This window comes from Aphanomyces astaci (assembly GCF_000520075.1).
Source record: "Aphanomyces astaci strain APO3 unplaced genomic scaffold supercont1.4, whole genome shotgun sequence".
NCBI lineage: Eukaryota > Oomycota > Saprolegniomycetes > Saprolegniales > Verrucalvaceae > Aphanomyces > Aphanomyces astaci.
Window position 1 is genome coordinate 793754 of NW_009798267.1, and position 22194 is coordinate 815947.

The 22194-nt window shown below is 53.4% G+C and overlaps 12 protein-coding genes across 19 annotated transcripts; 6 read left to right on the forward strand and 6 right to left on the reverse strand.

Moving 5' to 3' along the window:
• Positions 1–61: 61 nt before the first annotated feature.
• On the forward strand, positions 62–2202 carry H257_02422 (hypothetical protein). 4 transcript variants are annotated; one of them, XM_009826045.1, is made up of 8 exons: positions 62–265; positions 321–631; positions 696–775; positions 838–953; positions 1018–1432; positions 1489–1633; positions 1705–1840; positions 1893–2202. In XM_009826045.1, the coding sequence occupies exons 1-8, from the start codon at positions 146–148 to the stop codon at positions 1995–1997; spliced, it is 1428 nt and encodes a 475-aa protein (XP_009824347.1). In that variant the 5' UTR covers positions 62–145; the 3' UTR covers positions 1998–2202. The 4 variants fall into 4 exon arrangements, with proteins under 4 accessions (XP_009824347.1, XP_009824349.1, XP_009824350.1 ...); XM_009826047.1 differs by having other exon boundaries at positions 1018–1633; XM_009826048.1 differs by having other exon boundaries at positions 1489–1840.
• Positions 2203–2472: 270 nt separating this feature from the next.
• Positions 2473–5080, reverse strand: H257_02423. Of its 2 annotated transcripts, XM_009826049.1 has the most exons (6): positions 4972–5080; positions 4707–4928; positions 4441–4649; positions 4134–4331; positions 3921–4053; positions 2473–3812 (listed from the first exon to the last, which is right to left on the reverse strand). In XM_009826049.1, exons 1-6 carry the CDS (start codon positions 5027–5029, stop codon positions 3745–3747), a joined length of 888 nt encoding a protein of 295 aa, XP_009824351.1. In that variant the 5' UTR covers positions 5030–5080; the 3' UTR covers positions 2473–3744. The 2 variants fall into 2 exon arrangements, with proteins under 2 accessions (XP_009824351.1, XP_009824352.1); XM_009826050.1 differs by lacking the exons at positions 2473–3812; positions 3921–4053 and having other exon boundaries at positions 4078–4331.
• H257_02424 (hypothetical protein) lies at positions 2493–3640 on the forward strand. The gene has a single exon (XM_009826051.1). The coding sequence runs from the start codon at positions 2527–2529 to the stop codon at positions 3625–3627; it is 1101 nt and encodes a 366-aa protein (XP_009824353.1). The 5' UTR covers positions 2493–2526; the 3' UTR covers positions 3628–3640.
• Positions 5081–5937: 857 nt separating the features above from the next.
• Positions 5938–8790, reverse strand: H257_02425 (hypothetical protein). The gene is made up of 11 exons (XM_009826052.1): positions 8599–8790; positions 8486–8539; positions 8050–8422; positions 7672–7861; positions 7488–7608; positions 7108–7191; positions 6738–7058; positions 6624–6679; positions 6418–6500; positions 6251–6360; positions 5938–6108 (listed from the first exon to the last, which is right to left on the reverse strand). Exons 1-11 carry the CDS (start codon positions 8728–8730, stop codon positions 6025–6027), a joined length of 1608 nt encoding a protein of 535 aa, XP_009824354.1. The 5' UTR covers positions 8731–8790; the 3' UTR covers positions 5938–6024.
• A 192-nt stretch (positions 8791–8982) lies between these two features.
• On the reverse strand, positions 8983–9723 carry H257_02426. Of its 2 annotated transcripts, XM_009826053.1 has the most exons (5): positions 9624–9723; positions 9438–9573; positions 9291–9361; positions 9127–9243; positions 8983–9064 (listed from the first exon to the last, which is right to left on the reverse strand). In XM_009826053.1, the coding sequence occupies exons 1-5, from the start codon at positions 9687–9689 to the stop codon at positions 8999–9001; spliced, it is 456 nt and encodes a 151-aa protein (XP_009824355.1). In that variant the 5' UTR covers positions 9690–9723; the 3' UTR covers positions 8983–8998. The 2 variants fall into 2 exon arrangements, with proteins under 2 accessions (XP_009824355.1, XP_009824356.1); XM_009826054.1 differs by having other exon boundaries at positions 9127–9361.
• Positions 9724–9771: 48 nt separating this feature from the next.
• On the forward strand, positions 9772–11216 carry H257_02427 (hypothetical protein). The gene is made up of 2 exons (XM_009826055.1): positions 9772–10267; positions 10365–11216. The coding sequence occupies exons 1-2, from the start codon at positions 9797–9799 to the stop codon at positions 11160–11162; spliced, it is 1269 nt and encodes a 422-aa protein (XP_009824357.1). The 5' UTR covers positions 9772–9796; the 3' UTR covers positions 11163–11216.
• H257_02428 lies at positions 11170–17543 on the reverse strand. Of its 2 annotated transcripts, none has more exons than XM_009826057.1 (4): positions 14488–17543; positions 13938–14414; positions 13313–13649; positions 11170–12831 (listed from the first exon to the last, which is right to left on the reverse strand). In XM_009826057.1, the coding sequence occupies exons 1-4, from the start codon at positions 17511–17513 to the stop codon at positions 11311–11313; spliced, it is 5361 nt and encodes a 1786-aa protein (XP_009824359.1). In that variant the 5' UTR covers positions 17514–17543; the 3' UTR covers positions 11170–11310. The 2 variants fall into 2 exon arrangements, with proteins under 2 accessions (XP_009824359.1, XP_009824358.1); XM_009826056.1 differs by having other exon boundaries at positions 14476–17543.
• Positions 17544–17756: 213 nt separating this feature from the next.
• H257_02429 (hypothetical protein) lies at positions 17757–18648 on the forward strand. The gene has a single exon (XM_009826058.1). It carries the CDS (start codon positions 17777–17779, stop codon positions 18587–18589), a length of 813 nt encoding a protein of 270 aa, XP_009824360.1. The 5' UTR covers positions 17757–17776; the 3' UTR covers positions 18590–18648.
• Positions 18649–18711: 63 nt separating this feature from the next.
• H257_02430 lies at positions 18712–19849 on the forward strand. Of its 2 annotated transcripts, XM_009826059.1 has the most exons (6): positions 18712–18945; positions 19000–19152; positions 19204–19316; positions 19375–19495; positions 19549–19731; positions 19778–19849. In XM_009826059.1, the coding sequence occupies exons 1-6, from the start codon at positions 18726–18728 to the stop codon at positions 19807–19809; spliced, it is 822 nt and encodes a 273-aa protein (XP_009824361.1). In that variant the 5' UTR covers positions 18712–18725; the 3' UTR covers positions 19810–19849. The 2 variants fall into 2 exon arrangements, with proteins under 2 accessions (XP_009824361.1, XP_009824362.1); XM_009826060.1 differs by lacking the exons at positions 19549–19731; positions 19778–19849 and having other exon boundaries at positions 19375–19546.
• H257_02431 (hypothetical protein) lies at positions 19826–20509 on the reverse strand. The gene is made up of 4 exons (XM_009826061.1): positions 20357–20509; positions 20251–20303; positions 20149–20199; positions 19826–20081 (listed from the first exon to the last, which is right to left on the reverse strand). The coding sequence occupies exons 1-4, from the start codon at positions 20463–20465 to the stop codon at positions 19860–19862; spliced, it is 435 nt and encodes a 144-aa protein (XP_009824363.1). The 5' UTR covers positions 20466–20509; the 3' UTR covers positions 19826–19859.
• Positions 20510–20611: 102 nt separating this feature from the next.
• H257_02432 (hypothetical protein) lies at positions 20612–21347 on the forward strand (the record flags this gene model as incomplete). Its single annotated transcript, XM_009826062.1, has 1 exon — positions 20612–21347. The coding sequence occupies one exon, from the start codon at positions 20612–20614 to the stop codon at positions 21248–21250; it is 639 nt and encodes a 212-aa protein (XP_009824364.1). The 3' UTR covers positions 21251–21347.
• A 151-nt stretch (positions 21348–21498) lies between these two features.
• H257_02433 (hypothetical protein) lies at positions 21499–22165 on the reverse strand. Its single transcript, XM_009826063.1, has 2 exons — positions 22115–22165; positions 21499–22065 (listed from the first exon to the last, which is right to left on the reverse strand). The coding sequence occupies exons 1-2, from the start codon at positions 22136–22138 to the stop codon at positions 21562–21564; spliced, it is 528 nt and encodes a 175-aa protein (XP_009824365.1). The 5' UTR covers positions 22139–22165; the 3' UTR covers positions 21499–21561.
• Positions 22166–22194: the final 29 nt, after the last annotated feature.

A 22194-nucleotide genomic window follows, 5' to 3' on the forward strand; every position in this document is an offset into this window, starting at 1 on the left:
AAATGCATTTCCATTGGATATATATTTCATCCTCAACAGCCAATCATAAATGCAAGTGTCCTATTATTGCACTTTTATTGGATAAACGACTTCCATTTAACACCCAATCAACCAGTCGCATTTCTACAAACCAGTTCGCATCAGCATGGAAGGGCTCTTGCTTTCCGTGAAGCACTTCCCGGCTGCGTTATCCGCCCAAGCCATTGAAACATTGCTCAAACATGTTGGTGCGACTCAGATCCGTGTCCTTACCAACAGGACCCAGGTATGTGCTTGATACTACCTCTCGAACGAAGCCGCCTCCAGACGGAAGTCCATAGAAATCGAAAAGCGCGCTGGCATCCTTTCCCGACGAAACCACTCGCATGAGTGCTCTTGGTCGATTGAACAAGATGCGCCTCTCGGACCACGACATTTGCGCTAGTCTCCACAGCAACACCGCTTCGACGCCATCTGAGCACGACGAGACCACCCCAACTGCCCCAACGATGCGATCGCAGCCTGTACCTTCTGCTCCACCGACAACGGCACCAGAAGCCGCGGCTGGTTCAGCGATCTTTCCGCCACTCCCTCGCGAGGATCCACCCACGTATGCATGGGGTCACCCTGCATCGCTGGCACCGCACTTGGGGTACGCATCATTTCGTCGTGCCATTCCAGTACATCAATGCGTCACAAGGTTATGATGTCCACAGATTGCATTTCCCGCCATCTCCCCTTTTGGAATACAAGTACCCCAAGGCAAGTCCTGACGTCGTGCTCAACATTGCCAACGGTATGCCTTTGACATATTATGGACACCAGGACATCACGACGGGCCTCTCTCCCTTCTATTAGCCCTCATAGCCCTGCCAAAGTTCTACACCCAAGTGCTCCATTTGATGAACAAGATGAACCTGCCACCCCCTTTTGAACCGAATTCGATTCCAGGCCCGTTTTTGTCATTCGTCGTGGTAGGTCAATCGAGAGTGATGGTCATACAGAGTGATGTTCATCGCGTCCTTATTTACTTTCCAGAACGACGGCAAGAAGAAGCGCAAGCCCGATGCCACGTTTGTCCAAGAGCACGACGACGACGACATGCCGGTCGGTTCCATGTCGGCAAAACAGCGTCGAGTACTCGACTCTGGACCTCGATCTGTGGCTGCTATCAACCTCCCGCCGCCGCTGCCGCCTACCACGGCCGCATCTCCATCTGTCCATCACCACACGTCCGCCCAAGTTGCTGCCTCCACTGAATTGCCTTCGCTACCCACTCCACCAGTAGTGGTCGCAGCACCTCTCAAGATCCTTCCTCAAAAGCCACGCAAACCAGATTCTGCCTTGGCCACTATCTTTGAAGCCGACACGACGTCCACAGCGACCAAGCTCGTGCCTCGGCCTGGCGTGATTTCCGATGCGGAACTCACCCGCACACGACTCTCGTCCGAAGGTACACACCGTTGTTGTTGGTAGTGCACTTTACATGGCAATGATATACATCGACAGAGCTATCGCAACACAAACACATGCAAACCTACCAACGAAACGAGCCGTCTAATGTTCTGTATGTGAAAAACATCGCCGCGTCCGTCGACATATCCGACTTGACCTACGTCTTTGGCAGCGTGTTCGACTCGGACGACGCCATGTCGTATGTACTTGGGCTACGTGGATGATGCTGCACACGTACCTTGATCATGTCTCTCTCATGCTTGTGACTAGAGCCATGTCCATTCGACTCTTCACAGCCGGAAGACTCAAGGGGCAGGCCTTTGTGGACTTTCCATCCATCGAACTCGCCACGTTGGCCCAGAGTCTCGTGCATGGCGTCGTGCTGGACGAGAAGCCGCTTATTGTGGTATACCCGTCCCTGACTGTCGGATCAACATCTAACGTTTCTTATGTGCCAGTGCTTTCGAAAGCAACCTGCAGCACGACCGACACCACCTACCACCGTCGACGAGTCCGCGCCTTCAAGCGAAGGCCAGCCCGTCCCGACGGGTGACACCAGATGACACACAAGCATGCAACTTTAGTATAGCTTGTGTGCTTCCATTTTGCTGCGGACACACCCATCTGCCGCCGCCACACTTGTCCAACAAATGCTTAGTCGAACTTTTGTTAACTTCGAACCTTTGCGGGCCAAAATGAGACCAAGAATGCGAAGTTCGAAGTCAATTGTGCACATAATTCAGAAAGTGAAACCGTCGTTCGTATTTTCGAATACTTGTTTTGAAATGCATCGATCCACAAGATCCACCACCGCCGCTGCGACCGGAGAGGACTGCGATGGCGTCATGAAAGGCCGCTTTCGCTCCATGCTCATACGCGCGCGCCATCTCTCGTTTCGCTTAAGCTCGCATCATGTGTGTGGTCGCTGCCTTTCGATCGGATGACCCCCCACCTAGATGTGAAACGAAGCGTTACGCTTTTTTATATCGAATAACGAGCTGTTTCAAGCGTTGTGATTGGATATCACACGCCGCCTTGGTTCAGAGACAAAGATCTTGGTCAGACTTAGTCCCTAACTGCTCCACACTGTACATGCACCCTACATCCGTCCACCGCCACCATCGCCGAGGGCACGCCACCTCTACACCAACCACTGACAATGCGAGTCCAACGTCGTCGATCGAGGACCTGCAGCTGCTGCAGCGGGCAGCACGAAAAGGTCGACACGACTTGGTGGCGTCCTTGATCATGAACGGAGCCGACATCAATGCGACCGACTCGAACGGACACACGGCCGCCCACCAGGCCGCTCGAAATGGGCGCGTGCAGGTACTGGAGGTGCTACATGCCCTTGGAGCGGACTTGAACAAGTGCAGTCTGCGAGGCGTGAGCATTGCACACCAGGCAGCATTCGGCGGCCATCTCGTCTTCCTGAAGCGGCTCATGGACTTTGATGTTCGCGTGGATCTTGTGGATGCCAGTGACTTGACGCCTCTCGAAGTCGCGATGCGGGAAAAACAGTGGCATGTGGTGGAATTCCTCGAGTGCATCTACAGCCGGTTGGAACTACTTCCCCAACCAGCAGCAGTTGCCTCTACTCTAGACCAGGAGCTTATGACCATGCTGGGCGCCGCCCCGCTAGAGTTTCCATCCAGTCCTTCAGCAGTGCATCATGACTCCCACGACGACAGCAACAACGAGGCGGAGCAGGACGACCTCCATCGGCACTGCTCCGCCGACGAGATGCACACGTCCAGCTTACGTTTGCATTCTCTCTTGTCGTTTAGCCAAGATGGCGACGTCGAAGAGAAGTCTACATCCCCTCACGCAACGTACGGAAGGCGGAAGCGCAGCGCGACCGCGGCAGCGCTGGATGATGACGCCTTCCCCACCACCCCCGTGCACGAGCCGCCGTCGTCCACGGATGTCGATGTTTCCTGGCCCCATCATCCCCGATCATCGTACTCGTCCCACATGATGTCACTGCCTCCCATTGCGTCGCCGTCGTCGTGGAAGACCATGCCGCTGAACCCCACGCGATCGAACGCTGTCTCTTGGCGAGGAAGTAAGCATGACTCGCGCTCCCCAGAGACAGAAAGCGGCGATACCAGTGAAGACCAACCTGTCGACAACAACGAAGAGCCCATCGTACCGGGGCTTGTGACTGTGTACCATTTGCTGTACGATATGTAATGAAACCTCGTTTACCATAGTTTTGTGAAGTCTAACCTCCTTTCCAAGGTCATTTAAAGATCTAACGTCATTACTCCGGAGTAATCATCAAAGTGTGTGACGACGGTGTCGCAGTCTTTACGACGACACGTCGATGTGTTGTGCTTTGGCCAGCACGTTCCGGGCAAGTTCGACGTGTAAATTCTCTAAGCCACAGGAGATGATATGTCAGCATGACGTTGTTTGTGGATGGACAACAAAATCCTGATATGTCAGAATGACAAGTGTGTGGAAATGATATATACTATCCGTACCCACGAGTTTGCCCTTGTACAGCGCGACGCCACTGCCTTTCTCCACAGCATCTTGAAAGGCACGAATGATCGCATGTGCATCTTGCACTTCCTCGGGCGATGGCGAAAACGCCGCGTTCGTCGGCAAGATCGTCTACAACATGTGTCACCTGTACTGGTCGACATATATCACATTGTGTGTAACGTGATGCACACAATCATGTACATATGTACTTTGGGATGGATCAGCGTTTTGCCGTCGAACCCGAGCTCTTTGCCTTGAGCCAACTGCCACGCAAAGTCCGTGTCGTTGTCCAAGTCCAAGTGCACGCCGTCCAGTGCAGTCAAGCCATGCGCTCGGGCTGCCAAGACGATCCACGCCAGACTCGGCACCAACGCATGGCGACATGGCGTCGTGGCGCATTGGAGTTCCTACCAGCAGCATACAGTTTGCATATATTAGTACGTTCCTGGAAGGTTCCGTGATGGATCATTGAGCATGAGGTAGGAAAACAGTGCACTATTGCACGAGCAGTAGTACCTTGCTCAAGTCCGACGTGCCGGCAACCAGACACGACAGACGCGGATGGGCGGTCGCAAGGATTGTCGACAGGTTGAGCACCCCCAGCGGGGTCTCGATCATGGCCCAGATGGACATGTGGTGTGGCGCGTTAAGGGAGTCCATGATGGATGCCACTTCCTGCAATGTGTTGGCGGAGTCCACCTTCGGAATCACCACGGCATGCGCTCCTGGTGGATGGATCAGAGGAAGTCATGAACAATGACGACATGTCAACGCGAATATACCAGAGGACACGACTTGTGCCAGGTCGTCGCGACCCCAGTCGGTGGACAGGGAGTTGATGCGGATAGCAATCTCTTTGTGGTCGCCAAAACCCTTGCGCGCGGCCTCGCACGCCAGGGCCCTCGCTTCAGCCTTCTTGAACGGCGACACGGCGTCTTCCAAGTCCAGGATAGCGGCATCGCAAGGGAGACCATATAGTTTATCCAATGCTCGCTGATTGATACCTAATATGATTAGCCTTATGCAGTCCATTGAGTTGGAGGTTACCTGGGACGTACAAGACACTTCGGCGGAGGCCAACACGGCCGGCGGTGTGGTGCAACATGGTTTCAACTGGAAGTGATGCTCTTGATTGGACAAAATAGTTCCAATGGCATCAGCTGATTGGAGCTAGAGTTTCTGTGAACTTCAACTCCTCATCATAATCCCAAAGCATCGAACCTCCATCGCGCAGCTACATGGAACCCTGCCATACAGTCAGTAGACTTAGGGCTTTTAGTTGGTTATGATGATGCCATTGCAGTGCTAACATCTCCTTGGCGACGGCGTTGGACGTTGAATCATGATACACGCCATGTGTCAGGCACATCATGGTACTGTAGCTAGCCCCTGCTTCCGTACAAAACGACTCTCCATGGGATGTGATTGTCTTCTCGGTGGGGGACGTTGCCAAGGCCATTGGTACTTTTGCTTGGACAAAGTGAGCTGACAACATACATCCCATCGCCACCTCGTCAGTCGACGACGAGCCGCCTCTATGAACGTCGCCATCCAACGAGACCCTCAGGTCACGACGCCCTTTGGCCTAGTTAAGGCCGGTACACCGACATCAATGAGTTCTCGGACAAACCAACCTCGACGGCGATTTCGGTTGTCGCGAATGGGATGGACCACACGATGGCGGCGGTGTACCATAACGTTATTGTCCTTTTACCCAAAATTTGGACGTTTGTGTGAATCGCTAAATCGATCGATCGATTCTTTGTACTGAAATTTGTATATCAAAAGGTGTCCTGAGGTGATTAGCAACACACTAATTGGAGCCACACACTAATTTAACGTTGAGGATGGTTTCCTACTATCTGATTGGCTCAATACATTGATTTGGTTGTGTCGATTTATTTTCCATATCGCTCCAGTTTAGAATAAACAATAACACTAAGTAAATAAACAAGTTGACGGACGATCATCTTTTTCCATAAACATGCGTGTATACGTGACGTGGCACTCCACAGACACACAAATTATTAGGACATTTCAAAGCTGTTATAATACGGACGATGCAATCAAATCCAATCGTGTTCTTTCTTATGAACGCGATTAAGCCGTGGCCATCGCGACTTGCTTTTCGATCTTCTTGCGGATCGCATCCGTCTTGGACGACGTGTCCCGAGGCCGCACCGCCTACGCACAATCCAGCGCATGGTGAATAATAGCAGTCCATACCACTATACATACACTGCAAAAAAAAAAAAGAAATATATACACATATATACAAAATACGAACAATATATATATATATAATATATATTTGCCGAATACGTACCAAGTAGAGCGTGGTCAAGAGCACAATGACGAGAATCGCGTACAAAAACACGTTGTGGACCCAGAACGCGGAAAAGCCCTTCATATAGCGCAGCTGGATGCCCATCATCGCTACAAATAAAAATATAAATATGTTGAAAATCTAGATTGAGAGAAATAAATATATACTTTGAATCGTCGTGAGGCGGACATAGTCGCTGAAGGCTTGGTTGCTGAACTGGACCACAGGGATGCAGCACAGCAAGATCAACCTACGACGATCATATAAATATAAATATAAATATATTCCTCACATTCCCCTTTGACACCACAATCTATTTTTAATACAAGTGATGTGCAATTTTCGGGTTGTAGTAGGTGAGCACTACACTTACGCCAAATTGAACAGGAACGAGTTCATGTACGTGCCGTTGTACTCCATCGGGTGCAGCTACACACACACATCAGCCACGTCATTTCCGAATCAGATGGCGGCATCAAAATCGTACCGCACAGCAAAAGCACCGCATGCCAAACTTGAAGCAGCCCTTGATGCACGCCATGAGCAAGTACATGGAGAAAATACCCACGGACATGGTGCCAAAGAGCGGGAACCACTGGTCAAACCAGATAAAGTAGTCGTTCAGAAACGGCAGGATCGGGATCGGCGGCACCATCCCCAAGATGATCTGCAGCAGCCACAGAAAGCTCACAATCGACGCGACGAAGCCCAGGACGAGCTTGCCCAGCGGCACCAGCGGGTTGTAGTTTTTGTAATCTTCGTGGCACAGCTTGAGCTCGGCCACGTCTTTTTCGAGTAAGTACACGGCCTACGCATCATTATAAGACCAACTACAACAACTAGAACAACTAACGCACCTGTTTGAACTTGTTCATGGTGATCGTGTCGAGCTTGCCGTTCTTGCGGCGTTCGCGCGCCGACAACTTGGTGTCTGGATGCGACTACAAAGATATATATTATATACTTATATATATACTTATATATATATATTATATACTTATATATATATTATATACTTATATATATATTATATACTTATATATATATTATATACTTATATATATATATTATATACTTATATATATATATTATATACTTATATATATATATTATATACTTATATATATACATTCCATACTACTTTGAGGTAGTAATAATGAATATTGAAATCGAATTACTAAAATCACGCGATAATAATATATGAGACTTCATAAAAAAGAGAGAGTTGGTTACGTACAAGCATGGACGATTTGATCTCCTTGCCGACTTCCATCAACTCCAACGACCGGATCTGCACGAGCATCTTTTGCTGGGCGTAAACGTCGGCGGGGATGAACTTGGGGCGAAAAAAGAACGCCCTACGGACGTTCGTAATATATTCAAAAACATAAAAATATTTTTATTAAATATACAAAACGTACAGGATCAAGTCGAGTGGCAGCGCGACGAGCCCGATGCCGACAAAGATGGAGAAGGCAAACCAACCCACGAAACTCACGAGCGCCGTGATGTAGATGGGCACGGACACGTCCAGCCGCATGCTCGTTTGCAGCGGGTTGAGTCCCTTGGCCATGGCGTACACGCGCTCGTTGGGGCTGATGATCGCGCCGTCTAAGGACTCCCCCATCAAATCACCGCAAACTCAAGCGCTGGTGTTTAGAAAGGTCGTTGACAAACCCAGTGTTAGCATCCATGTAACACAGTCGAATGGCAACTGGTGGTTTGATAGAAGTAAACGAAGCAGAAGAAGAATCGATGACGCATAAAGCCAGAGTGAATACTAGATGTCATGGACACACCTGTAAAGCTGTGCAAGCCACCGACGGCGTCGGCGATGTGGATCGTGTCGTTGCCGACCGTCGAGTTGTATACGAGGACGTTGTACGGGATGTCGGACGTGGAGGACGTGATGTACGTGATGGCCACGATGATGCCCACGACCACCACAGTCGCAATCTCGAGCTTGAGCGCGTCCAGCCAGCGGTGGGTCTTCTTGGCCGAGCTGTCGTCAAACCCGTCGTCGGACTCGTAAAAGTAGATCGAATACGGCAGCAGCACGACGAGGAACACGGCGATGGACATGAACACGATCAACCACAGCGTCTCCATGTCGAGATTTCCGCATGCTGCATTCCACCCGGCCGTGCACCCGATGGCTGTCGAGTTGTTGGCCTAACGTTCCACATCAACATATGAGGCATGAGATGGACGGGAGACGTTGGTTGTTGGGCGTACCACGTCCAACGGTAAGAGAAGCACGCACGCTTCCGCGAGAAGGAACCCAATCACCTAATGGAGGACATGGGCGACATGGCACGATGAAGGTAACACGGGCTCTCGACACTTACCACGAGGACCTTTGGCATGTACGCCGTGTTCTTGTCATCCGGGTGCTGGAAGTAGACCAAGATGTAGAAGTTGGCGGCGAGGAAGACCACCGCCATGATCACAACCACCACGACGAGGAACCAGTTCATCATCGTTGCTGATGTCCAATTCCGGCGATGGCGAAATGACAAGCACGCCGACTGTGGGTTCACACACGGCGAATAAAAATCAGAATAGATTACTTGATGTTTGTATGACTCTATTCGTTTATACAATAAAACTGTGATCCAAGTTAAAAGTGTGTTCTTGGCGGTTACAGATCTAAATTCGAATGTGAAACGGCCACAATTACCCACTTTTTTCCGTGTACGAATGTATATATACCGGTATTAATATATCAAATAAAATAATATTATGGAATTATTTCGACATCATCATGTTCACATATTCCTCGTAATTGATCAACCCATTCGAGTCTGGCTCCAGCTACAGTGCATCAATCATCCTTTAGCACAGGTCGTTGGGTGTCGAACATTCATAGCACGTACCTGGCTAATGAGTTCGCTGGCTTGCTCCGCCGAGAGCTTGTCGGTGCCGTACAGGGTAAGCGCGCGATGTAATCGATCTACTTTGATGAACCCGGGAGTCGTGGGGTTCTCAAACATCTACGAGACATCATGTCATGGCTGAGGTTGTAACTGCATGGATCTACTCGAAACGACGCTTTCACTTGGTCGGCGCTGTACGTGGCGTTCACTTTCCGACTCATCACGGCCACGAATTCTATCAATGGTTTAGAAGGTTGTCGTGGGATCGTGAAAGCTAGTACTGGAGTCATGCCATGTATGCACGGACTCACCGTCAAAATCGATTTCGCCGTTGCTGTCTTGGTCAATCTCGTTGATCATGAGGTCGATTTCTTCCGGTGACGTGTTGATGCCCAACGTGTCCATAAGCTCGCCCAGCTCGGCCTTGGTGATGGACCCTCCGCGATCCTACGCGCTGCCACGTCATCGTCCTCCATTCCTTGACATACTCATCGCACCCGATCCACTAGATTGAAGATCTCTCGAAACTCTGCAATTTCATTTTCAGACAGTTCTTGGGCCATCTTTGTTCGTTGCTCCGTCGTGGTTGCGTGGGCACTTTAATGTGTAACTGCTGTAACTGTCCACGACACAGTAACTTCAACCATCAACTCCCTTGGGTGATTTATTGATGGCTCAACTCGTGTGCGCCGCGCGAACCGACCCGCCGCGACAAGTGACATGCGGCCCTCAAATGAAACTGCACTTGAACGTGTTCCAAGGGTTTGTCCTGCCTGCCTTCTCCAGCTCCCAAATCCCCGCGCTCGTCGACCAACTCGTCGGGCATCCCCGGATGCGCAAGTCCACCACATTTGCGTATGCGTACCGCATCCTCGAGCCTTCCACCGACAAGGACACTACTAGTCCAACCAGCCACCACGACTCGGAGGGCACGACAGAAGGCAGCGACGACGGCCTGACCCTGGGCGCCGGTGACAAGCTCCTTCAGGTGCTGCGCCGATGGCAAGTGTGCAATGCCATCGTGGTGGTCAATCGGTCCGATTTGAGTCTCACCGGTCGGCTTATCGTTGCCCAAATATATAAACTCGTTGTCGAAAGCGCCAAGCTCGCGCTGGAGCAGTTTGCCCTCGACTCTCTTCAGGTATTACAATGCACTCTTCTTAGTGTACGATATCATATGTGATTGTGCGCTCTACCAGTTCAAGTTCATACACGTTTGCGGTCGATTGTATATGTAGCCATCAGAAGCCGCCAAACTGGCGCTACAAGACGCGTCCAACAACCAAAAGAGCAGCGGAGTCGGGGAGGTTCCGCATTTAACGGTACAGGAGATGACTTACGCAGGGGCTCCCACGCATATGGTGAATGGAACGGTGCTGGGGACAAAGCAAGGTCGGATCAACCACTTCCAAGGGGCCCAAGAAGGGGATAAGCACGCGATGACGACGAATCGACCCAAGTCCCTCGAGCGCTTGGGCATTTCAAAGGACGACCTCGCGGCCCTCAAAGTGGTGCGCATGCCGCCCAAGGAGCTGCACATGGTTCTCGTCTGCGTCGCGGTGCTGCTCAACGTGCCCGACCTGTCATGGCTCGGCTGCCGAGACATGCTTAACGCGGCATCGTTTTGCGCCAATGTGCTCGGTGTCCGGCCGCACAACGTCACCAAGAAGCAGGCGACTCGCGTCCGCGCGATTCTGCAGGAACCCCAGTTTGTCCCAGAGCTGATTCGACGCGTGTCTGTCGTCGGTGCCGCGCTCCTCTCGTGGGTCATGCAGATCATGGACGAGTACGACGCCCTGCGGCTGGGCTTTGACCTCCGCGGTCCCGAAGAGGACGACAGTCAAGCGGAGTCGTTTCCTCCGCCGGCGGACGTGTCCCCGTGGTCCCTGGCACCCGAGCTACCGCCGCCGAGCCAACAACACCGTCCTCTTTCCGAGGACGACGACGCCACCGCCATCATCCCCACAGACTTGTTCATGCCAAAAGTCGCGCCGTTTGCCGTGCACGACACCGGTCGCATGTTGTTGCCACAGTAGCTAGCACTCTGTCCAAATTTAATCATAACATTAGGTTAACTACATACTTCGAAGTATTACTCTACAACATACAACAGTAAGTTACCCGTAGTAGAACACACATCGGAATACTAGGTACTACTAGTAGTACTGTATATGTACAACCATGTTAGTAAAAGTACGGGCGAATGTACTGCTCGGACGTGCGTCGGTTTTTCGATACTTCAGTGGCGATACCATGGGACCACACCAGGTGCATGAGCGCTATGTAGCGCTTGGGGCGGAGAAACAGCGGCCGGCCGCGCCGGACGTGGTGATCCTCTTCGCCAAACTCGTCCACGTACGGGGACGCAAAGAAGGACGCGCGTCCGCCCGAGCTCACGAGCAGCATCTGACACTGTTTGGTCAAGAAGAACGCCCCGTGTCCCATATTGCATGCGACAACGTGCTGGGAGCACGCGCCGCGGAGATTGGGCTTGCAGCAGTCGGACCCGCCGCACACGACCGCGCCGCATACGAGGCAGATGGCGGGGGCTTCTTGGACGAGGCCGGTGGTCGGGCACACAGCCGACGCCGCCGTGGACGTGTACAGGTCAGTGTAGAGCGGCGCAAGGGCAACCACGGGCACATGGGCGGCCCAGACGGCATTTCGTTTCACGAGAAAGCTCAGCGGTGGCAACTTGTCCATGTCGACTTGGGGTATGTAGTGGGCAATGGGCCCACTCCACCACGACTGTTCGGTCAACAGAGACGACGGCGACGGCACCCCCAGCTGCGTGCACAGCTGCGACAGGTCGGTGGTCATGTGCAAGTTGGAGACAAAGTTGAGGTACTGCGCCGCGGCGTCCGTGTTGGTCCACCCGCGGAAAAGCGCGCGGGCCAGCAACGTGGCTTTGCGCAGGAATTCCGTGTAGTTGGCTTCCACGAGGTAGTGCAGCAACGCCCCTGATGGGGCCGCCGGACTCGTCGACACGTGTCCTGCCGACAAGGCCACCAAATACGCGCGGAGAGCGGCGTACGGGGACGTTTCTGGCACTGCCGCGTCCTCATCGATGGCCGCGATGTCATGTGGTATGTCCAATGGTCGCATGCATTGCAAGATGACTTGGACGAGGTGCAGCGAGCAAAACGTGCGGATGGCCCACAGCATGTCGGAGGTGTCCTGTAACCCGCTGATCACGAGCAGCAGCAGCGTGAACAGGTCCTGCTCGAGCAGCGGCATGTGCAAAAAGTACGCATCGCGGGTCGCCGGCGTCGTGTCAGTCCGGAAGAGCACGTCCACGCCGTGCCCGTCGTGGTTGGACGACGCATAGATAGGGAACACATCGCGCACATGCGACAGCATCATGGTAACCGCGTGGAGCTTGGAGTCGTCCTGGGCGGTAAACGGATCGACGAGGGCGTCGATGTCGGGCGGGAAGGCGGAGGCGAGACGAGTGGAGAGAGGGGGCAGGGGGCTGTTGAGGTCCGAGGTCAGGTCCAGATGGCAAAACGCCGCCGACATGCCGTGGAGGTGGCCAAGGTGGAACATGTTGGACGCTGTGCGAAGCAACATGGTGACCTGGTCAAGCCATCCGCGCACGACGCCGTGGAGCAGCGACGGTGGCTTTAGCACCCCCGCAACCCCGAGAAACATTTCAATCGCCGCGGGCATCTTGCGACTGCCTTCCGCTGGCACGGACCCATCGACCTACGTCGTCACATTCCAATACAATCAGTGTCCACCATACTCGCGTAACAGTGTCGCATATTGTGCTTTTAGGCACCATGTTTGGATATTTGGGTTCATTCACCAAATCCATTGGTGGTACTGAAATTTGTATGGAAAACTAGGGAAGCCATTCACACTATTAATAGTTGAAGTCATATACTACAGTTTCAATGGTTGCACGAGTTTGATTGGCCACTTGGTTCGTGTTCTGGGTTTTGATTGGTCCGTCAATACATTGTCGGCCGGTTTGGTGCTGCTCATTCAATTGAGCATGCCATTCCAAATTCGAATTGACTGACAATATATATATATATCCACATCCAACGAACAACATCCACCATCCAACTCGTAACTTGGACACAACATGTATACCAATGTATGAATGTACAACCACGATGCTCACAAAAGGCCTCTCACTCGTTCTCTCACTCTGAAACAATAAGATCCAATCGAAACGTACAGAAAAGTACGTGTGCATGTGCTCAGGCAGCGCGTGCGTGAGCCAAGTCGTGATCTCGTCCATGTCGTTTGCGTGGTGGAAGTACCGCTCCATGCCGGCCGCCAGCGTCGGCGGCGACGGCACGTACGGCACGCACGTGTTGCAGAGCGACTTGCACAGCGGACACAGGAACTCCCCTGCCTGGGGCTCAAACGCGATCTGCGCCTGCGCACTCACCGACGCCTCGCGCCGCACCGTCGAGGAGTACTTGTTCATGCAAGATAGATGCACGGCGTGGCGGCACAGCTGGACATGAAGTGACTCCCACTGCAGCCGGTTGACTGTTCGACCCACCGACCTACAAGCAACAGTCAACCAACCCTTTTGTCCTTGGGATACGACTAGTATAGATAGCGTCGAGAAGACCAATATGTAATATTTAAAAATAATATTAGCATTCGACAATATCCCACGCATTGAAAACAGGGGCGACCACCAAAAAGGCAAACACACCATGCTATGCAAAATGCACTTTGAAAACACACGCCAAATCGTGTAAAACGCAAGGAAAACACACGTCAACTAGTGTAAAACCCATTGAAAACACACGCCAACTAGTGTATTCCACTGGGGGATTGTTGTATACCTGCCACGAAGGGTGGATTCTTGCAGGAGCGCCACATACACGATCGGGTCGTCGTCGTCCTTCTTGACATGCGCGCAAATGTTGCATTCCGGCGGCGGGACCAGGCCATCCGCGTTGGTCGCGTCGTCCATGTCGTCCATGTCGTCTTCATCCAATTGAGCGGCAAAGTTGGATTGCCGCGCCATCATCTTGGCCATGGCTTCGTGCTGCCGCTTCTTTTGCAGCGCAATTCTCGCGGTCGCGTCCAACGTCGTGGTGGCGGGCGTCGTGGCCGACTCGTCGCGCGGTGGAAACACATGTGTTGTCAGGTACGTCGCCACCACGCCCGTCATGTGAGCTCGCTCCATCTGCAAGTACCCCTTGAGCACAAACAGTGTCGCAGACCACAGCGGCTTTTGCGTCGATTCGTCTGACTTGTACCGGTCCACTCGATTGGCCAGACACGCAAGGATGCTGCTAGTATGGATTGTCATGGGCCTACGGTCACCATGGCGTGATATATATATATATATACAACCAACACAAGGGCCGACTCCACCTTGGTACATACCCCGAAGCCGCTTCTTGCGTCTTCTGACGCTTCGCTCCTCCATCATCGTCAATGTCGCTGCCGTCGCCGGCTCGGCTGATCTGCTCCCGCACCACAGTCGCCCATGTGTCCTCCACCTCTTCTTGCACCATGTACAACTGCACCGTCAAGATGTGCAATACGCGTGCAAATACGTTTTCGTCCGTCTGTAGCCGCGGATCGGTTAGGCACAGCCGGATCAGGCCAAACACATCGGGTTCCATGAGGATAGAGCGGCACACGACCAGGTCCGGATGGCCCGGCGGCAGCTGGTCGACGATCGGGATCGCGGCGTCCCTATCGGGTTTCCACGTCTTGAACACGACGTCTTGTCGGGCAACTTGGGCCTCGACGTGGTGGACGGGGGACACGTGAAAGTAGGCGGGGTCGTACTCGTGGTAGAACTGCGGCTTGAGCGTAAACTTGGCGGGCGCCATGTCTTGGTTCGATCCTGGTTGGATGTCGGCGATTTCCGTGAGCAGGGCCATGAGTTCTCGGTTCTTGGCGTCGTCCGACGTCAGCTCTAGTCCCGGGTTGCAGTACACGGGGTTGGTTTGGTCTCGTAAGTGGGAAAACACGTGCGGCTTGATCAAGATCATGTGCAGCACGTCGCGCCGGAGGTACGCCGCGATAGACTGCGTCGGCACGGGCGGCAGTTCCGTCGCGATCCAAATGAGCTTGAGCAGGCACTCGGACACGTACATGGCTCGCTTTTCCGTCGAGACTTTGTGCAGCCATGTGTCGGCGGTTTGGCCCGTGAGGAACGGCACCAGGTCGTACCGGTCGAGGTAGACGGCGAGGAGCTTCTTGGCGCCGCACAGCGCGAGGCAGGTTTGCACCGTGACCAAGTCGAGGTCCCGGAATGAATGGTTGGAGCTGAGGCTGTAGTAGCTCGTGACCTGGCGCACCATCATGTCCTTGCCGTTGCGTACCCACATGTTGGATGCAATCTGGGACGACCAGACCAGACATCTCAATGGAAACTCCATCAACGTATCGACTAAATTGTCGGCTGTAACCCGCGCTTTGAGCTCTGGAAACAAGTTGCGCTGAAGCATTTCCAGCACAAAACGACCCCACGCTTGATGGAGAGGGTAGTGGAATGAGACGGGCTGTGACGCCACCGAGTAGGCGACGATCGGCGCCCCCAGCCCCGCGTGGGGCTTGAACGAGAGGCGCGCGGTGCCGCTGAACGCGCGCCACGCCGCCGAGAACGCACCAAACAACTCCCATAACACACCCGTCACATGGCCTGAACCTGACATCCGCAGTGACTTGTACACGTTGGGAAGGACCAAACTGTCGAGGTGCATGGCGAGGGTGAAGGCGGAGATCCACGCGGCGTTGTCCTCGCGCTCGACATGGGGCCGCCACTCGGGCACCCGCGTCTGCATGTTCATGTGCGACGCATCGGCCAAGACGGAGAGGAATAGACTTGCGTGCGTGGATGCAAACGTCGTCGTCATCGTCGGCAGCATGAGCAGGTGGTTGATATCCTGCAGCAGTGGAAAGTACCGCCGATACTTGATTGCCATGTGCTTGACATCATACGTAAATACGTCCGTCGATGGCGGCGTGGTGGCGGGAGGAGGCAGCGGCACTTTGGCCAGGCTCAGCGCATCTTGGAGCGTCGAGAGCACCACCTCCCACAACCCGACGCGCGTCTCGAGCTCGTGCACGATCGACGGCGTGGTAAACAGCTGCACACTCAGCCCAAACACATTTTCCCGCTCTGTGCCCATGCCACCGCAGTATTGCATCATCAGCCGCGGAAATGCAGTCACGTAGAGCGATGCAAACCGCGTTTTCTGGTGTTTCGACCCCATGAGCGCCAAGTACACTTGCTTCATACCCTTGACCAGTTCTTTCTTGAGGAATGGCGTCGCCTGGAGCAATATGGCCAGCGGGACCTTGTGGGCCGGAATCTCGTACACACTAGTAGTACTAGCACGATACGGGGCAAACAAGTGCTCAAACAAGACGGATTGGATCGCCGACGACGCGGCGAGCAGCGGCGCCAGACATGCAAACAGCGTCTCCCATGCACATTCGTGCGCCAAGTGTGTGTTGTCCACGACAGACGCAAACCAGTTGCCGTGTTCTTTCATCTGACGCATCCAGTTCAACGCTTCCGCCAGCGTCACATCCGACTTGAGCATGCCGCACCCGCGCTTGTCCACCGCATGGGTGAATTCGGCCGCAAACCCTTCCGAGAACCCTTTGCCGACCAGACATCGGACCAGCTCGTCGTCCGTGTGCACGTCGTCGTTGGAGATGCGGGTGTGAAAGATGGCCGGGTTCGTGGTGGTCGCCGGTTGAGATTTGTCCGCCAACTTGGCCGTGTGCGCGCGCTTCATGGCTTCGCCTTTCTCGGCCACTTTGAAGTCGTCGAACGAGTTGATCGAGCGCTGCGCGACATTTGTCATGAACCCGACAAAGTCGTGGAGAATGCACTGCACCACGCGGTCGAAGGCAGGCGGCAGAAGCAACTCGTTGGAGGCCGACGCGGGGGACGTCCCCGTATGATCTTTACAGAATCCTTCGGGTTTCCACGCCTCCACGTCGCCGCAATCGCACATGCCTCCTGGAGATGTTCGGTGGAAGAATACTTCGTGTCCAGTGTGGTCTGAGTTTTGAAAACACGGTTGACACTGCACACACGTGTCGTCCATTTGGCAAGTGCGGCAATTCCACGCAATATCATTGTTCTTGAACATGTACCCACAGACTCCGCCCCGGGAGGATGTCCCCGCTCGATCGTGCTGTGCGTGCAGATCCCGCAGGTACGCGTCCACTGTCGGCAAGGTTGCGAATGTGTTGCTTGTGGCGACGCGCATGCCGGCCTGCAGCATGGCGTCGATGAATGCCGGGAGGCGATCCCAAGAATGCCCTTCCTCTATCAGTTGTAAGATCCATCCTTCAGGCAGCAAGTCTCCTGAAGAAGATGCATCTCGAAGCGTCCGCTCCACGGTCAGGCCGAGCGCAGCAGGAGATGTCCACGACGCCATAGTATGTACCGTTCAATTCGCGAATGTGAATGGGGTGTCCCAACTTTATAAATCCGCAAGTTCGCCGCTGCACTTTTATATTATAATAAATGTTATGACACATCATACTTGAACTAGTATGTCGACTCAAATAAAACTACCATAGATTAAATAAATATGTATTTGCCTTCAAACCTCAAATAGAGTAATAATTTTAATACAATGTCGAATATAGTGTGAGTGGCCGATTTTCAAAAACCCATTGGGCGGTGCAGTGGCGCAGAATGAACGTGATCAAGGAGATCCAGCGGCTGAATGAGCAAGAATTGGAGCAAGGCGTGAGTATCGAGGGGTCATGGCATCACATTTACCGCGACTCAGCATGGGTGTATGTGGGCGGTCTCTCATATGACCTCACAGAGGGTGACATCCTGTGCGTGTTCAGCCAAGTGGGGGAGATCGAAGACATCAACCTCGTGCGCGACAAGGACACGGGCAAGAGCATGGGGTTTAGCTTCATCAAGTACGAGAACCACCTTTCGACTGTACTAGCTGTGGACAATTTCAACGGGTCGACCTTGTTGGAGCGGTTACTGCGAGTGGACCACGTCCACAAGTACAAGTTGCCCAAGGAACTGCGAGACAAAGAAGAGAACGTGGTGGCGGACCACGACGATGAACTGCGTGGGAAACCAGGTCATGCTTACGAAGGCAAGGAACTCGAGAACAAGTTCGATATCCATCAAGGGGTGGACGTGTTCAAGGTCAAGATGAGTAAGCATGAGAAGAAGAAGGCCAAGAAGGCGGTGAAGAAGGCCAAGAAGGAGAAGCGGCGACAAGTCGATATCGAGAAGAAGCAGATCGCGTATTTTGAAGAGATCAAACGCATGCGGGCAGCGCGGGCCGCACACGACGCCGACGAGCGGGCGCGACGGATGCAGATTGAAGGCGTGGAGAACGCGGCCGATTTCGTCATGCCCAGCGAGACGGGGTGGAGAGGGCGTTACGAGCCCAACGTCGAACCGATCTACGCGAAGGACCCCAACGCGCCCAAGCAAGGGCCGAACGGGTACGGCGGCATCCACCGCACTCGCTAACCCGCCCGTCGTTCATAGTAGAATATTAATATTAACTATTACAATTACTCATACTACAAGGCATGAATATAATATAAATTAGGAATGTTGGTGAAACCGTCAGATATATCCTCAACAGGTGCGTCAATCAAACGCCATGAAAACCAGGAGGACGGGATGGACACTAGGAGTCGTGAGCGGTCTCTTGAGCGGTGGTGTATGGAGTTACAATCCGGTGGGAGGCGACCTTTGCAACGCCTTGAACGACTGTAGCGGCCATGGCAAGTGCAACACGTTGACGAAAGTGTGCACATGCTCCAACGGATGGGGCAGCCCGTCGGACATCTCGCACAACAAGGCCGCCGATTGTTCCCGACGTACGAACCCACGCCGTTCGAATCTCCCTGTCTTATCATCGAGCTAACATGTAGGCGTGTGTCCGTCTGGTGCATCATGGAACTCCATCCCAACGCTGCCGACGACGGCCCACACGGCCGCCGAATGTTCCGACATGGGAGTATGCGACACGACCTCGGGCGAGTGCAAGTGCTTTCCAGGGTTTGTGGGCGCCGCATGCGATCGCAGTACGAAGCGACGACATCTGCCTTGAGACTCACATGCGAAACGACTTCTAGCGTCATGCCCCAAAGACTGCTCCGGCCACGGCATCTGCATGAGCATGAGGGCTCTTGCCGGTGTCTCAGCAGCCTTGCCGTTGTCGGCTCCCACGACATATGGAGGGCAACCCGTACGATGTCATAGTTCTACTGTTAATCGTCGTTACTTGGATGCTCACATGTCGTTAGAGCACGACTACATGGGACCAAGACCGCCTCTTTGGCTGTGTGTGCGACTCGCCGTGGGCAGTGGGCCTGGCGTCAGGTCAAGTCCAGGCCAGTGGGTGGTTTGGCGCCGATTGCTCCCTTCGTACGTCATGACGTCGTTTGTCCCTTCCATAATGACATGACTCATGGTCCCAGAGCACTGTCCGTACGGAGACGACCCCGTCACCATCGGGACGGACGAATTGAACTGCACTGGTGTGGCCGCCCCGGGCGGGATGGGGGTGGGGGCGTCGGGCAATGTATGCTTTATCGAGTGTTCGAATCGAGGGGTGTGCGACTACATCACGGGGCTTTGCACGTGTTTCGAAGGGTTTTATGGTCCGTAAAGCGAGGGAGGCAACACCACCTAACGACCTTCTTGTAGGGTCCAACTGCGGAACCATGTCGATGGGGTAGAAGGCTTTGAAGAAAATTGGGTTGTCGTCAATGATACGATGATTTGATCCTTAGTCCTTTTTGAGATAATCATAACGGTTCGCCCATTTCTCAAGAGGGGATGTCTTGTCGTCGCCGCTTTCAAAGTAATGCAACACGGCCATACCCGTGCCGATCGCAACGCCAGCACCCAAACCCCACACCACGTTCTGCTTGACCACGGCAGGCACGATACCCGTCACGAGACCGCCAATGAAAGGGTTCCACACATCATCGTGGCTACGGATCGAGTGCTGCACATCATAAGACTCGTCAATACACATCGACCAGAACAAATCAAGCAGGCCAACGACCACCTACCGCGAAATGCTCGCTTGCCGCAAAGACAAAGCTCGCAGACCCGAACGCTACCTAAGGATGCAAAGTAAGGGCGAATAATGAACATAATTAAATGTAAGGTACCGAGCGGGCGCCGATACCGCGAAGTTGCTTGGCAAAGCTGGGGAGTTCCTGGCCTAAGGTGGCAGCGTGTGAGGATCAACGTGTCATCCCGAGGCAAGGAAGGTACCCAATCGAGGAATGCGCCATACAGATTCCACGGAACCGATGGCGGCTCCGCCGAAGGCACCCGCGCTTGTGAACAGCGCGACTTTCTGGCCGGGATTGAGGCTGTCCATCGTCGTTTGTCTTCACCACTCGTGTTGTGGCGCTTCATCACCGCATCAGTATACCATACTTTTATCTAGTACAATGGGAAATGGCCTGTATCCGGAATCCGGATAAATGACCTCGACTAACCGGATAAGGTGTCCATTTTGAAAAAATGCCGCCAAAAGCGAAGCGGCTTACGAAGAAGGAACAGCAGGCATTGGCGCGGAGGCAACTGCTCTCCAATGCCAACGCCGTTCCCGACTTCATGGTCGACTTCAAGGCATTCGATACCTTTCAGACCAGCGCGGTTGACGAGTCGGCCAGGCTGCGGTCGCTCCATGCGCAACAGTTGACACCATCGGAGCAAGACCAAATCGAACGACTCTTCTGCGACAATATGCAGAAACTGTATGAGGATTCGACATGGGGGTTTGATCTGGCCAAGAAACGCGTCGAGCTGTTCGAAGACGCTGCGCGGTACATCATCGTCGAACGAACACCTGGTCAAGTTGACGCGTTTTTGCATTTTCGATTCGTCGAGGACGAAGGCGATGCTGTCGTGTACGTGTACGAGATCCAAGTGGGTCCAGGTCTGCAGCGCCAAGGCCTCGGCAAGCGACTCATGCAGCTTCTGCAACTCATCGGGCGCAAGTACAGGATGAAGCTCATCCTTCTCACCGTATTCAAGACCAACGTTGCCGCCATGACGTTTTACACTGAGACACTGGGATTCGACATCGACGACACGTCGCCCAGTGCTCATGGCGACATGTCCGAGTCATACGAGATCTTGAGCAAGTCGCTGGTGTAATATATCGAGTGGTTCCAGGGTGCAATCCCTGCAATAACGTTAGTCATATAGTATAATGCAAGGCATGCCCTGTATTAATGTCATTCATTGTACGCTCTGTACTACAATAGTCAAGGTGAATCCTTTCTATGTAACATTATCGATAAGGAACAGTGTCACCGTTTCTATGGCTACAATGTACTGCATCTCATCTCTTCGACAGTGTTGTGCATGAAGCTGCACGCTCCTACAGCGATGTATCCATGTATTCTCTGTAGATCGAGACTCAGGATGTTGTTTTGGTTCGTGTTTAATGGGCCAGGCGTCTGTATTTACTTGCCTTGTTCGATCAAGTACGCGTTCCACTTGGCGACGTTGGATGACATGGCGGTGTTGCACTTCTCCGTGAACGGCAGTCGCATGTCGTACGCGTCTTCGCCGTCGGCGTAGTACCCCTTCTCGATGTCGTACACTTGGTATTCGAGGGTCTTGCGGTACAAATGGAAAGCCGCCGCGTTGGTTTCGCGCACGTGGAGCGACACGTACTCGGCCTTGAAGTTCTCGACCATCGCACGTTGCGCGGCCTTCATAAGCTTGGTCGCGATGCCGCACTTACGGTGCGTGCGCAACACAGCAAGGGACGTGATGTGGCCGTGCGGCACGGAAGCGTCTTCTTCCATCTTGGCCAACACGTAACCGACAATCTTGCCGTGATGGTCCTCCGCCACGTACAGCAACTGCGGCCACGACATGATGTGGTAGTAGTAGTATTTCATCTGGTAGTTCTCAGGCAGACACCACAGATTCGCGTTCTGCATCGCCAATAAGTCGGTCACCTACGCATATCCAGCTTATGACCATTGGACTGGCAATCCTCCGACATACCGTCGCATTGCGGATGCACACCATGATAACCTGATGTTGCGTTGGGAATCACACACTTTTTCGGTGGACCTTCGACGGTA